Here is a 15,884-nt window from a genome sequence, read left to right on the forward strand (position 1 = left end):
ACTAACAGGCGTCGACCTATAGTGGTGCCCCAATCAAAGTTGTTCAAAGGTATACTAAAGAAATTATTCTAAAATAAATATTTACCGAGAAAATGATAATATGAGTGTGTTGTAAATATATTAGACCAAATAAAACTGAAAATGGAGATCTCCGGGACAAAATAAGAGGACATTTGCAGGTAAACAAGATAAGAAAAACAGTGTTGAGGACGAATAAAGTAGAGATATACAAATGACCATGTAAGACGAGTAAACGAAGTGAGAGGTTTGTCAAGGTTCAAAAGAAAATGCAAAGATAGACCAAAAAATATCGGAGAGATATAGTAAGTCAGACATTCTAAACTTAACGAGGACATGACGATAGATAAAACAACGTGAAATCACAAAGTAAATTAAAAATATTAATAATTAGTTGAACATTATCTTATTTAAGTGAAGGATAGATTTGATGGTAGTTTAAACCATCATACTTTGTTCTCCTTTCCTATCAATAATATTAGTATTATTCTCATAAATTTTTATTGTTCAATTTATGTTATTAGCCAATTTTTATTGTAATTCGATTATCGTATTATTTGCTTCGTTATAAGTATACTTTTTCACCTTAATATTATCCTCTTTTTTTTTCTTTATCATTTCTTAAACCCACTAAACCCTCCCCTTATCCTCTCTCTCTCTCACCACAATGCTCACTACAGCAGCAGCTATGATGGCCGGCTCAGCCACTCCCTTCCCGTCGACCTCCGTATATCTCGCCGCCGGCGAACTTTCCTTATCAATCCCAGTACCTAAACCAACAAATCTCGCCGGCCGTTCATCCACTTTCCGCCGCAACTCCATCCTCCATTCCATCCGGGTCGAGAATCCAAATCCGGGTCGGGTCAATACTATCGTGTGCAAAGCTAACCGGTCCGCATACTCGCCACTGAACTCCGGGTCGAACTACGGCGACCGTCCACCGACTGAGATGGCTCCGCTTTTCCCCGGGTGTGATTACGAACACTGGCTTATAGTTATGGATAAGCCTGGAGGTGAAGGTGCTACTAAACAGCAGATGATTGATTGTTACATACAAACATTGGCTAAAGTAGTTGGGAGGTAGTTTTTGATTCTCCTACCTTTTTTTCAAGTGCTTAATTCAATAATTTTGTTGGTAGAAAGTCACTATCTAGTTGATTATTGCCTTGCTTATCTTTTCACACTGATAGTTATAGTATTAGGCTTGTAGTTAATTGTTAATTGATTTCTGTTATCTCAATTATTGTGCTATTTTGTTGTAGTTTTTGTCAAAGGGATGTTTTGTCATTATATATGAACTATATAAGTCAAATTAACATCTGAAACTCCATACTTAGTCAACACCACCATATGAAATGAAGCAAATGGATTGCCCTCGAGGCTTCGGTGGTAAGAGCTAAGCTTGTGATGTGTGAGCTAAGGTGCATGTTATGGGTTCGAACCTTGTGGCATAGTGGACAGAAATCTGGTATTAAAGTGGAGAAGGGTAGAAGGAGAGGTTCATTATCCACAAAATTTCGAACAGTGCATATTTGGCCCTTGGGGATTCCTTGGTTATATAGAAAAAAGTAGAGAGGGGTAGTGGGACAGGCCTATTATCCACCGAGTTTCGAACCGTACGCCATGGGCCGTTGTCGGTTACACAGAAATAATAAAACAGATAGATAGTTTAGTAGCAATACTCTGCAACTATTTAGTTGTAATCTTGGACCTTCACTATGCTATCCCACTTGGGTCTTAGCTGCTCTGTTTCTGAAAATGAAAAAAATATTTCCTGGAGATAGCAAATTCTAATTTATTAGTTCATCTCTTGTTTAAGTAGTGAAGAAGAGGCCAAGAAGAAGATATACAATGTTTCATGCGAAAGATACTTTGGTTTTGGATGTGAGATTGATGAGGAGACATCAAATAAGCTTGAAGGTTAGTGTGTGTATCAATTTACTGATTCCGTAAGCGAGAGTTTAATTATGCCAGTCACCATGTTTCTTAAAGACTGTATTCTTTGAAATCTGTACAGGTTTGCCTGGTGTTCTCTTTGTCCTACCAGATTCATATGTCGATCCTGAGAACAAGGATTATGGAGGTACATCTTTTCCTTCTGCTGAAATTCCTGTTTTAGAAGCAAAATATGAGCTTTTCTTTGTTTTGTATCTGTTCTAATGGCGGAGGCACTTTTATGCTAAGGGGTGTCAATTCGTCAGAAAATTATATTGTAGCTAGGTTTAGTTTTAGTTTTACATATAAATACTATATGTTGGCTCCCCTTATTTTTTACACGTGCCTATTTATTTTTCAAAATATATTTTGACACCTCTCAGTTAAATTGCCGAATTCTGGTCTATATACATTTGTGGTAAATCCTACACGGCTAGATGTTTCCTTTTACCCTGCATGCTATCATGGGTCAAAAACTAGCCGCGATGTGTCATTATTTAAGCTATCCCAATTGTTCACAATGTGTCTCCAAGCTATGATCCTTATTTCTCTTTTCTCCAAGCTATAATCCTTCCAGACCATTGCGTGCTCTTCAACTATTCTAACGTTTACCTCCTACCTCCCTCTATCGGGTAGTTTGCCTACCAAGGCTTAGGCAGTTAGGAAGATATCACCTAGTGTTTTTCGTCTCTGTTGGGATTTGAACCTTGATTTCCAAGTGTGATCTACGTTAATCTCTTGGAACTTGTTAGTGATTGATTACTTGGTCGATAATTATTCTAGGCTGCTTACTGATGGTGTATTGTGTTTCTGCTACTAAAGCAAGCTCGGAAGTATCAGATTTCCTTGTCATATAGGAGAAGAAACCCCTCCTATATGGAAGTATCAGATTTCCTTCTTATTATCGCTATAAAACACTGACTAAACCCTCAAGTAGTTCCATCCAACTAAAGGTCCATCGCAGACAAGGTTCTTTAAAAAGAGATGATCTCCTTTTATGTCGGAACTACTGGAAGGTTTACTCAGTATTTTATAGCGATAATAAGAAGGAAGTGTTTTAACCGCTTTGATCTAATTGGCTTTCTCCACCCCCAGCCCTAGTCCTACTTATGTGCATGTTCAGCTTCCTTGTCACTTATGTGTTTAGGAGATCCTATTGTTTATGCTTAATCAATCAATCAACGATGCTTCAACCTTATTTTTCTCTGATAGGAAGTGAAGTAAACACCAGTATATCTACTTTTGTACTCTTTGCATCTTCTTGATGCCGGTGATGAAACAACTTACTTCATCAAAAAAAAAAAGAAGTAAACACCAGCATCTCATACTTCATACTCAAATATTTGTTGCACATTTAGTTTTTTCCTCGAGTATTGTGGTGTATGGCCTAGCAATTAAGAGTACTAGACATAGTTTATTGTAATTGAAACAAGGAATTTGTAAATATTAACATGTCCTGATATCCCAAACATCTTTTCTAATCTGATGACTGTCTGTCAGCTGAGCTATTTGTGAACGGAGAGATAGTTCAAAGATCACCTGAAAGACAAAAGAGAGTGGAGCCAGTACCCCAGAGAGCCCAAGACAGACCCAGATATAACGACCGAACACGTTATGTGAGACGCCGCGAGAACACACGGTGAAGATAGTAATGCAACAACTATGCCTCAATCCCAAACAAGTTGGGAAAAAAAAGATCTTGATTGTGGCAAGATGATTTATCGGTTGTTCTGTTAATTATTGTTCTGTGCTAATGGAACGCTTGATGATTTTGTTTGAAATCTTTAAAATTTAGGTACTTGATAGTCATGCAAGTTCATTGATATGTAAAGTAATTAGTTTTCTTTGTTTGTTCTACTATTTCTGCTCTTTTAAATCTTTGAGTAAATTCAATTGTGACCTATCATCCAAGTAGTGAAATAGTCAAAAGTGTGCGCAAGTCTATCCAGCACATCATATCATCATATCTGTCTATAATATATACACACATTGCTACACTTTGTGGATAGTGAAGAATGAATTAGTAACTTTATTTTTAACCCAAGAGGGGTATATTTAAACATTTTCAAAAGTTCAACAAAGATTTCATGAAGATTGGAAGATTAACAAAACAAAAAAATCATGAACTTAATCCAACAATATACAATACAAATGCACATTCAAGAGACTTTATGATGGTTAATTCATGTACGATTTGCTATTTAATATTCAATTTATTAAATGATTTATAACATTTATATTTGATGTAGGGGTAAAAACCGTAATCTAACTTTTGCCGAAAATTCTTCCCACGAAAGAGTTAACTTCCTCTCTTGACAAAAATTTCTCTATTCTGAATAATTTGGAATCACCTGGATTTGAGCAATCTGTTCAAATGTTGTATATGTACAAACAGGTAGTCATCTGAAGGGTTCAATTGGCTCACTCTCTTCCAGAAACCAAGCTGCTTCAAAGCACTCAGCTGCTTTAATTGCTGAACCTTCTTCCTCTTTGTAAATCAGGCCAAGATTATGCCAAGCAGCAACATTCGTCTGATCAAGTCGCAGTGCTTCTCTCAGATAACTCACAAGAGTTGCAGGAGAATGGTTACCCAGCTGCCTAAGCACCACTGCAGTTGATATTAGGCTTGGCACGTGAGACGGATCAACAGCAAGAGCGTTTGTGTAATCTGTTAATGCAGCTTTGTGAAGGCCCTTTGACTGATGAAGCAAGCCTGCATAATACAATACATCATCAAAATGGCAAGCTTAGAAGCATGTTCATCATGCTACAACATAGAGTAAACATCATCATTTGTAGCCCGAGAAACATCGTAGAAGTTCTGAGTACATGATAGGAACTAGAATTAGAAGCACCCTGACCATCTAGATGCTAAGGAAGGAGGGAGTAAGTACACTATAAAGCCGGTAGCTAGCACACATAAGAAATATGTGATGACTAAATAAACAAAACCTTGTAACTTCAAAGATGACTCCTGATGTCTGAAGCAAAAACTAATTACGTAGAAGAAACTGGTGGAAAAGAAGTAGGTTCATCCTCCAACATCCATACATGCACAACCAGGGGTGACGGGTGACATGGAAGAACCAATCGACATTCTACTCACAATTTCTCTGAGAAATCAGATATCTGGTGTTAGATTATCTGATAACGACGAAAAACTGAGCATAGCTAATCGACAGATTAGCCACACAGAAAAAATTGAGCCAATAGAAAGAGTCACTCCCTGGGGTCTGACAAAGTCCCATGGAATATAGATATTACTATCACTTCCATATTACCAGATTATGTTAATTTAAGAGGAAAGAATAGACCTCTGAAGACATTGCAAAATATATGTCTGTATCAGACAGGAATACAATACTGGTAGAGCTATTGCAGAACTCTTGGGACGTTTAAAATTTCCCAGGATACCAGTAATAAAATGCAAAGCCTATGGGATCACAAAGCTAAAATTAACATATCTGCCACATCTGTTTTCTTCCTTGGCTTTCATATATAAGAAATAGCCAAATGACTCTCTATATTGCATACAGACTGTAATAACCTTTTATTGCTTTCTCATGAATATTATAACAATAAAAATGTAGCATCTGTGACACGTGGATATGTTAGGATAGTAAGCGCTAAGCAATGCATGAGGAGAAAATGAGTGTGAAATATATCTACCAGCAATATACAATCTAGAAGCCGAATAACAACTAATGGCGTCAGATTTGGAAAGACAGAACTCTGCATCTTGCCACCGGGATGATTTAATGTAGATGGAAGCAAGATCATGCCAGGTTTCCAGCTCCATGGTTCTATTGAAGTCTTTCTCCTTCTGTTACATAAATGATCATCAAACACCATATCTTCTTTCTTTTTCAAAATAAAATACAATAATGATCATACTTACATAAGGGGGTAGAAAGGGGTAGCACACAAGATAACAAAGAGATTCGTAAGAAAGAAGGATAGAGTCGAAATAGCAAACTTTGTTGCAGATTAAAGAGCAAAAGAAGAGCGCGGAAACAGCGGATTAAGATCTGCTTGCTTAAAAACAATAGTTTAAGCATGTGTGGTTCAGGTAGCATGGTCTCTTCGTTATCAATCTCTTTGCAAACCTCATCGTCAACGACTGGGTTAATAAACTATAAAGAACTCCATGATGTGGATGAAATAAATGGCAAGCAAGGACTAATCAGTCGAATGTAATGTACCAACTTCAAATTAATTTTTTAACTTGATACAACTCTATTCTAGGGATCGACAGATACTTTCCACCTACCACCAAGTCTATAAGAAACTAAAGAGTTAATTTGAATCCTTCCATATAATGAAAACTTGTTAGCAGCATGGGAGAATACAGCCAACATATAAAAATTGCCTCTACCGGTAAAAGACATAAAGAATCTTATAAAGCGAACCTACCCCCACTTTCCTTCCCAAACCCCCCAAAAGTGACCGTTCCATTTGAACCATACGTAAAACTTTGAAGGTCCAATTAGATAGTTGGGCTTCAATAGAAACGGTTGTGCTTTTGACTACCCCTACTCCCCAATTCAAAATGTTTGCAAGAGCAAAATTAGTTCAATGTAGACTTAAATCTTAAAGTCATCTCAAGGAAATATGTTCCTGGAAGCTACAACACATGTATATATGTTCAGCCACAGGTCAGTTCTCTGGAATAAATCCATTGCATACATTCAAATTTTCCCCCAAGGGACTTTTGATCTGTGAAATAAGGTTAACTCTATAGCTTTTCCCATAGACATGGTATTAACCTATACCATTCTGGACTCATTTCTAGCTTGACAGCTGCCTCATCAACAAATGCTCCTTAGAAGCAGCTTGAATTCTACTCAATTAATCTGACATAGGTATGGTTATTTCATTTGTAACCCTGTTATAGGCTATTCAAGCACCCAACATGGAAATGATGCATTCTAGAAAATGGTCCATTCAACTCATAAGGACAATTGACTTACCTTGAGATTTTCCTCCAATTCAAAGCTTTTTCTATGGATCTGAAGATCAGCAAGAAGCTGAACATATGTTCCTATAGCATTTTTCACTTGGCCTTGTGCAACTTGGAGCTTAGCTTTGGTTCTCAACAAAGCTCCCTGATCCCACTTTCCACTCTGATCTAGAGCTGCATCAATGATAGTTTCAGCTTCTGGAAACTTTTTTTGAGCTGATAACACCCGAGCCAACAGCAACCACCCCTTCAGAGTAGACTCACCTTCCAATTCAACAAAGCACCTTGCATAATGGAGTGCAGTATCCAACTTCCTTTTCTCCGCATTTTCTACACAAAGATGGTAAATGACATTGGAGTCATTCATCTTCGTCAGTCTCCCAGCAGATTCCAAGGATTGAAGTGCCTCTGATTGCATCCTAACCCTCTCAGAATCTGTCATCGCTGCTCTAGACTGTGCTGAAAGTGAAAGACCTAATACATAGTTTGCAACACCCATCAGGTGATTGCATCTACCTTGCAAGCTTTCAATGGCTCTACGAGCAAAATTTATGCCATCTTCTGCACATTCTAAGCTTTCAGCACAGATTCTTGAAGCCAGTAACAAACCTGGAACACAAGTGGGATCCTCGGCACTACTCAATAGTTTCCGCAACAAGTTCAAGGCGGTGAAATTATCTCCTTCTCCGTAATAACAGAGAGCTAAGATATGATGCCTTTCACACAGATCTATATTCCTAGGAAGCAACTCTTCCACTTGGTTTGCCAGAGCCCATAGGCCACCTGAGATAGATAATGCGTAAGAGAGATGGTCAAAAATCGAAGGATCCCACTCTATAATTTGTAGAGTAACCTTTCTCAATAAAATCATTAAGAGAAGAATGGCCTCTTCTATATTGGTTCGGGGAACAAATGAACTCTCCATTTGGAATCTGAGACTAGGGGGATTGTATTCATATCCGCTGTATAGAAGAAAAATCGCGAACTCTTTTTTAATCTTTGCATTAGTTTGAACATCAAGATTCCACTGACGAAGAAGAGCTCGGCGGTATGACATAATTGCTTCCTTCGGAGCATCTGCAAGTATCCATAATTGAGGAAGCAGCTCGACAGCATTGCTGACAGTCTCCTGCAATTTACAATCAGCACCAAAGTTTTCAGGCAAGCCTTCTGGTAATGAAGAGTCAACAATGTCCAGAATAACAGTGCATGATTGAGCAGCTTCTGCAAAAATATTTGGAGAATGCATCAGATGAAGATGTCGAAAACTTGCACTTTATGAGCTTTCGGGTTCATGTAATTCCTAATCATGCTGTGTTCACAATCACATATAAACACGGCATCGTAAAAATGTAAAAAGAACTGCTGCAGGAGAGATGTGTGCTTATAAGGTTTCTTAGAAGTAACATATGCTATTCTCATACTACCCTGGCTAGAAGTGAGATATCTAGCTAAAAAGCCAAATTATGAATTTAACCAGATCATTTTGGAGAAATTAACATGTGATTTAAAAGAATAAATAAGACCAAAATATGAATTAAACAAGCACTAGCAATCAACAAAAATAGATAATAATTCACATTGTCCCATGGAAGGCCCTGAGGATGGATATAGTAATGTAAGAGAGCCAGTGCAAACTTCAAAATAGTTGAACTAAACTGTTACATATAAAAACATTTGCAAAGAAACACGATTGATAACATTACACAATAACTTTAGCATACTGAACAAAGATGTCCTAACTGAAAATGATCATCATATTGGAACACGTAAACATAGATATTAGCACAATAACTACTACGCCTCAATGCAAAGCTTGTCAGTTTTAGCTGTATGAATTCTTGTAATTCATTTTGCTATGTTTGAACCCATGTATGAAATAATGTTTATTACAAAAAGTGAACTGAAAAACTACCATGTATAGTCTAACCTTTAAACCTCCCAAGAGCCTGCAATGATTTTGCTTTAAGAAAGACTGCTTCCAGGAGCAAACTCACAGCATGTATGGACATTGGTGGTGTATCATACTTCTGGGAACGTCTCTTTTGAATTTGAGCTCTATTAGCAAGGGTGACTTTCATTTTAGTAGTCACCGAGGCAATATCTATCCCTTCAAACACATGTAGAGCAGCCTCTATGTTGCCCTTTTGGTACTCATATCTTCCAAGCAATGCCCTTGCTTCCTAGAAATTAGATGAAGTTTAACTGTCAGATGAATAATAATAATTGTAATTCATGCCCATTGAAACTTAAAAGGCTTTAGGATGAGATGGGACACTACACAAAAGACAAACATAATATGATACCTCATAATTCAAAGCACCACTCTCGCGCAAAGATGATTCAGCCTCTTCAATATTGCCAGTATCTCCGGCTCTTGATGAGCGGACACTTGCTCTGTAATCCTTAGTCGCAGGGGAATCAGGCAATGGAACCATATCACCTATCTGTAATTGTTCGCCCGAGCAGAAGCACTTCATCATCTTCCTCAACTTCAAACCTTTCTGTGCCTTCCCCGGCTTATTGACCCAATTATCATTCTCCATATTGTACCAACTCCCTCACGATGCTTTAACAGCAAGCAACACCAACAACAATGAGTTTAACTCGTTTGCCCAAGGAACTCATAACTAAGAAAATTCAACCAGAACCAACTTTTATGCAATAATCACAAACCTAGAGTTAGGATACACAAACTCAGGACCCATCATATACCAACCAACAATGGACAAGTAAAGAAAGAAGGGGTTGAGGAATCTTTCTTTTCACTGTTTAAGAATGAAGGATATAGTTGTGAAAATAACATAACACAGCCAGATCAGTTCCCATATTTTTATTTGCAATCAAAATTCCATTTTGATCAAAAGGGTAGTCTATGATCAACCAATAACTCAAAAAAAAACAAACAATAAAACCCCTACTACTCCTCTCAATTCCTTCTCTTTTGCACCTCCTCCTGTGGAATTAAGCAGGGTATGTTGTTGTTAAATCTGTTCCCATTCATACAGGGCATGAACTTGAACTCCAAACAACACAATAAGGATGAAAGCGAAGGAACTCATAACCAAAAAGATTCAAGTATAATCAACTATTACGTGTTAATTAGAAGCCTAAAATAAGGATAAACAAACTCAGGACCCATCATTATATACCAACTAACAATGCACAAGCAAAGAAAGAAGTGCTTAAGGAATCTTACTTTTCACTATTTGAAGAATAATGGAAACGGTGATGAGCACTTCCCATATTTTTTATTTGCAAAAATCAAAATTCCATTTTGATCAAAAGGGTATTCTTTGATCAACAAACAATCACCAAAATCTTCAACAAAATCCCTACTCCTTATCTCACTTTCTTCTCTCTTTTATGCAACTTTGCAAAACTCACAGAGTCCCTAGATTAAAATAGTGATTTGGGTCTCTGTGGATTCTCTAATCAACCAATAATTCAACAAAACAACAAACCAAAAACACCCTTTTTCTCACTTTCTTCTTCTTAATAGTAAAATTCTCAACTTTGCAAAGTATGAGTCTCAATGATCAACCAATAATCCAACAAAACACACCCTTTTTCTCAGTTTCTTCTTCTTAATAGTAAAATTCTCAACTTTGCAAAATATGAGTCTCAATGATCAACCAATAATCCAACAAAACATCAAACCAAACACTCACTTTTTTTCTTCTTATAGTAAAATTCTCAACTTTGGTAATATGGGTTTATGTTACAACTCAATTATCAATCAATCAATAATCCAACAAAACATCAAATTAATTCCCTTTTTCTCTTCTTTTCTGAACAAATTTCTCAAACTCCATGATTCACAAAATCTGAAAATTCAATGATTTTGATTCTTAATAAAAATCAAGAATCCCACCTTTCAATTTTGTTAATTTGAATTGTGATTTGGGTATTTTGTAACGATATTTGAAATGGGTTTTGCGTAGAAAAGACTAGAATATCGCAAATGGCATGAAATAGTGAAGAAGAAGATTCTACTACTATGAGGAAAGAAATGGAATAAAAGGAAAAAGTAGTGGGTGTGATTTGAAAAAAAGATTTTACAAAGGGACCAATGTGTAATTTAATAAACTTTCGAAAATTACCAAGTTTTTGCCACTTGTAATAGTGGAATTGTTTTTTCATTACAATTATTATTTTATATCGTAAGCCGTTCGATAGTAATTTGTTTATTCGGGAGAGCGACAAAAGGCTATTTTAATGACGAAAACAGTTGAAAACTCAAGAAGGTCATTTTTGAAGTTACCAGTAATCCAAGTCTTACTCTATATCTAATAATATATTTTCTTCGTAGCAAAAAGAATAATTTTTTTTCTTTTTTTAATTTGTTTAAAAAAGAATGATCTATTTCTTTTTTTGGTAATATTTTAAAATCAGTTTTTCACGTGACATATTTAAGGCCACAAGATCAAAAGACAGTTTTCTACATTTAACCTAACTATAATTTAGGACCACAAGATACAAAAGTCTTCTTTATACTCTTAAACTCCGTCCCAAGTCAAACCAAATAATTCTTTATAAAACAGAAAGAATAATAATTTTGTATATAATATAAAATTTATAATCAAAGATGTTGTTTGAATCTCAAAATTTAGAAAATGTCAACTATGAAAAAAATAACATTTTCAATTTTTCCCCCCCTAAATATCAACTAATTCATATTTCTTATAAACAAAAATAAGGAATGTTTAATAATTAAATATGGGAGTTTTCAAGAAAGCCACAATATCATATCAATATCAATCTGACTTTCAGAAGTTGACATCTTACACATTTTTATTTTTTATAATATATGTGATTATTTGATTTGACATAAAAATTGAGTTTTATCTATGTGGCAGTTGACTAGATAGTGATGATAATTGAATTATTTTTAAAAATTATAAAAATTCAGTGTTATAATTTTAAGAGCATACAATCTTATCATATATATTTATTTTTTCGATAGTCAAGAATGCTAGAGGGCCAATTGACGCATTATACGGTACAACCCTCTAGTGATATCATTTGCTTTAAACGATTTTTTAATTCAAAAACTCTCTACTTATATTCTAATTCAAAAAAGAAGAAGAGGAGGAAGCTTTGTGTACGAAGCATCCATGGTTCTCGCAAAATTTATAACGTATATAGTCTACCTAAATACAAGTATTATTGATTGTTTTTACGATTCGAACTCATGACTTAGACATCACACAAATACAACTTAACTGTGAAACTCACTAATGTGCCAACATATGAATAACTTTTCAAACCAATATTTCAACAAAAAGGACCAAAATGCCCTTACGTTTGTGATTTTTCTTATATATGCCTTTTTAACCTATCGACTCATAGATATCTCCCAAAATTATCTTCTGTCTCATATATATATATATATATATATATATATTCCCTTCGTTGACCTATCGACTCATGCAAGCTACAAAAACACACATAGTATCAAAAAAGTTAGATTGTACACATTCTAACAATACACACTCTACAAATTGTGAATGATAACTTTTGTGTGGTCTCAAAAATAGTTTTGCAATTCACTAAGCTGCCAAAAAAAAATGTAAACTTTTTAAGTACATTACATTGTTGTTATTTTTTTTCACTCCTCTTATTTTTCTTTAGAAATTTCACTATTTTCACTTTCTGATCCAGGACTTGACTCTGTAATTTGTGTTGTGCTTTTAGATTTTGATGGTCGATTCAAGCCACCATCCTCCTTTGACTTCTTTCTTCGCGATTTTTTAGGGATATCGGGGTTGCTTTTGCTCGAGGAATCACTCGATTTGGTCCCATCGGACGTGTCCTTGTTATGATTTCTCCTTGAACCCCTTGATTTGGTTCCAGGCTCTTTGTTTGTAGTGTTTTCATTGCTTCCATTTTCTGTTGTGGAATGTCTCCTTGATGTTCTTGGCTTCTCTTGTTTTTCTTTGGGTGGTGAAGAATTTGCATTTCTTGACCTTCTATTTGAATCTACAATTTGCATGAAACATATTGTGTAAAAAAGAATGAAAAACACGACGTGAATCTAAGATTTAAAGTTTTGAGTTGGTGTACATTTATATGATATATATCTTCTTTCAAGAGTTAAATTAGGGTTAAAAACACATCTAAAGTATCTCGTTTTTTTTTTTTAGTTTTCTACCTGAACTATCAGGTGCGTGAGTTTTCTACCTAAACTATCACCAAACATTTATTGAAAAACATACCTCAAATATCAGATGTTCGCTTTACCTATCCTGAACGATTATATGCTATTTTAGGTTGGAAATTAAAGTGAACAACAGATAGTTAAGGTAGAAAACTCACATATCTACGTTAGGTGTGTTTTTGACCCTTCGTTCCCTTTTATGTACCTATTCACATTTTTCACGGATACGATTCGAAACTCGGTAACCATTTCCTTTGATAATTAAGATATCCTTGAGGGTCAGTCATACGATTCAAAACTCAGTAGATAAAAGGATTCGCCTTTTTATCCTTCTACACTTAATACAAGTTTTTTTAAGAAAATATAATTTAATCTCACGACGTGTGTGTAATTAACACATCACAAATTCTGATTCGATTAATTTAAATTTACGTCAAAAGAATGAGTGATAAAAGGAGGAAAAAAAATGTACCTTCAGAAACCCATTTAATATCAGGATTTTCTTTATGTTCTCCAGGAGGAGGCATTAAAGGTGCTGATTGAAATGCTCCTGGTGCTTTAAATTCTTTCATCTGTCAAAAATAATAAAAAAAAATTGGTGATTACATAATAATAAAATCGAGTTTATTTATTAAAAAGAATCGATTCAATATATTTCTTGTAATAATAACAATATCAGATCTAGCTATTCATCAAAAACGAATCGATTCAGCATATTTCTTGTAGCGACTATAATGAATCAAATAGTAGAATAAAATAAAAAATCAAAATTTGATTTATTCATTAAAAAAGAATCGATTTAATACATCACTTTTAGTAAATTTAATAATTTCAATAAAATAAAAATCGATAAACACAAAAAATACAACAAATAAAAAAATATGTATATATTTATTTACCCAGCTTGGATTATCAACTGATGGACCATCCCATCCTATATGTGCAACATGTTTTACATCTGTTGGAAAACCAATTTGTATATCTTTTTCTTTATCCTCATCTGCACCAAATAATAATTAAATATAAATGATTCATATAGACGATCTCAAACTTATTCAAAATCGAGCCATATTCGATTATTGAAATATTATAACTAATTAACATTCTCATTAGCTCACTAGTCATATGCTATGTTCATTTTCAAGTATCTAAAAACACAAATAATTGAATATGGAAGAATTTATCTAATAAAACTCAAATATTTCAATGTCATAGAACAATTATTTTTACAAAATCTAAAAATACTTACAAATGATGAATATCAAAGATTCATATAGTCTGTCTCAACTATTCACACCGTCATAAAAAAATCATTTTTTAAAAATAAAATTACCCTTTAATGATGAATATCAAGGATTCCTATAATTTATCTCAAACTTTTTCACAAAACAATCACTATAAAAAATCTAAAAATACCCCGAAATCGTGATTAGGAAGGATTCATATAGTTTATTTCAACTATTTCACACCGTCACAAGACAATCACGCGATCTTCACTCCTTTCAAGAATGTAAAAACACTCATAAATGATGAATACGAAAGATTCATATATCGTCGATTCAACTATTTCACGATGTTATAAAACAACTATTTTCAAGAATAATCTAAAAATTACCCCCAAATGAAAATGTGAAATAATTGAGAAAAATAATTTACTTACCAAAAACTTGAGAAATGTACCTAAGGCCTTTAAGAAGGCCTTTCACCTTTGTGGACATGATCCCAACTTAGGTGAAAAAATAATCAAGAATATGATATTTTCATCTAAAATCAATCATTTGACTTTGTGTAGAAACTCAAAATAAAAGAATTGGGAAATTTTGAATTTTTTATTTCAAGTGAACAAATGTATTTTCTTGAATTTGTAAGTACAAAAACATTTCAAGAAATTAAATGGATTCAAACCCTAAAAATGAAAATTAGGTTTGACTCCTCTTTAATCATCACAAAGGAAAAAAGATGTTAAAGCAACATTTTCATCAATTCAATGGCAATGAATTAATGGTCATTCATAACCAGAAGTATCCCATAATATTAGGAATGATAAATTATTTTAAACATTTTTTTAAGTTTATTTTTTATTATTTAAGAGATTCTTTTTTTTTATATATTTTACTCTTTATAATCTTGCTTCTGACTTTTTTTTCATTAGTTGTCAAATTTTTTGAGGCCTAATGGTGGCCACTACAATGTAATGGTAGCACTTTCTTATTTATAAACATTTTTTATATGTGCAAATGAAAAAAGAAAAAATATTTTAAAAATAATTATATATAAGGTTGGTGACAACGACTATTTAGAATTATCGAAGAAAATGCTAACTATCTCATTTATCGAGGTCGACCTCATGACCCTTTGCTTCATCACGCTCAAGCCAGAGGCTAAGGAGAGCAGAATAAGGTGAAGGTAGATACCGCTCGTCAAGAGTTTTATTAAGTGTCCAAGACCATATGCATTGCTAATTGGATCCGAATATACTCTATAGTTAGGATAAATTGTATACAAATTCTCTTACAAGCATGAAATTTTATATAGATATTGTCATGTGACTAAATCGCGATTTCAATAAATTGTTAATTTTGTCTATTTGGAACTTTTATTCTAGTGACAAGTGTTGTTATGCTTTCACTACGGTTAGATTATTTCAACAAATAGAAAGATTTTCAAGTTATTCAAATTTTACGTGATATAATTCGTATCTTTTAAAACCATAAAGACAATTTTATAGGAATTTGAAAAAATAAAATGAATATAACTTTTATTTTTTTTAATTTCCAATCATAATCTTTGAAAAGTATATCTTGACTATTA

At 34.1% G+C, this 15,884-nt stretch overlaps 3 protein-coding genes across 5 annotated transcripts; 1 reads left to right on the plus strand and 2 right to left on the minus strand.

Moving 5' to 3' along the window:
* The first annotated feature begins 611 nt into the window (after positions 1-611).
* Positions 612-3,856, plus strand: LOC107022054 (multiple organellar RNA editing factor 2, chloroplastic-like). Of its 2 annotated transcripts, none has more exons than XM_015222774.1 (4): positions 612-1,098; positions 1,838-1,938; positions 2,036-2,101; positions 3,454-3,856. In XM_015222774.1, the coding sequence occupies exons 1-4, from the start codon at positions 686-688 to the stop codon at positions 3,594-3,596; spliced, it is 723 nt and encodes a 240-aa protein (XP_015078260.1). In that variant the 5' UTR covers positions 612-685; the 3' UTR covers positions 3,597-3,856. The 2 variants fall into 2 exon arrangements, with proteins under 2 accessions (XP_015078260.1, XP_015078261.1); XM_015222775.1 differs by having other exon boundaries at positions 657-1,098; positions 1,841-1,938.
* Positions 3,857-4,080: 224 nt separating this feature from the next.
* LOC107022025 (protein NPGR2-like) lies at positions 4,081-10,954 on the minus strand. Of its 2 annotated transcripts, XM_015222732.2 has the most exons (6): positions 10,113-10,954; positions 9,220-9,482; positions 8,844-9,096; positions 6,924-8,137; positions 5,623-5,776; positions 4,081-4,666 (listed from the first exon to the last, which is right to left on the minus strand). In XM_015222732.2, the coding sequence occupies exons 2-6, from the start codon at positions 9,457-9,459 to the stop codon at positions 4,353-4,355; spliced, it is 2,175 nt and encodes a 724-aa protein (XP_015078218.1). In that variant the 5' UTR covers positions 9,460-9,482; positions 10,113-10,954; the 3' UTR covers positions 4,081-4,352. The 2 variants fall into 2 exon arrangements, with proteins under 2 accessions (XP_015078218.1, XP_027773462.1); XM_027917661.1 differs by lacking the exon at positions 5,623-5,776 and having other exon boundaries at positions 4,478-4,666.
* A 1,397-nt stretch (positions 10,955-12,351) lies between these two features.
* Positions 12,352-14,995, minus strand: LOC107022058 (CRIB domain-containing protein RIC6-like). Its single transcript, XM_015222780.2, has 4 exons — positions 14,734-14,995; positions 13,973-14,073; positions 13,546-13,645; positions 12,352-12,895 (listed from the first exon to the last, which is right to left on the minus strand). The coding sequence occupies exons 1-4, from the start codon at positions 14,789-14,791 to the stop codon at positions 12,534-12,536; spliced, it is 621 nt and encodes a 206-aa protein (XP_015078266.1). The 5' UTR covers positions 14,792-14,995; the 3' UTR covers positions 12,352-12,533.
* Positions 14,996-15,884: the final 889 nt, after the last annotated feature.

The sequence above is a fragment of the Solanum pennellii genome, chromosome 6, assembly GCF_001406875.1.
Source record: "Solanum pennellii chromosome 6, SPENNV200".
Classification (NCBI taxonomy): domain Eukaryota; kingdom Viridiplantae; phylum Streptophyta; class Magnoliopsida; order Solanales; family Solanaceae; genus Solanum; species Solanum pennellii.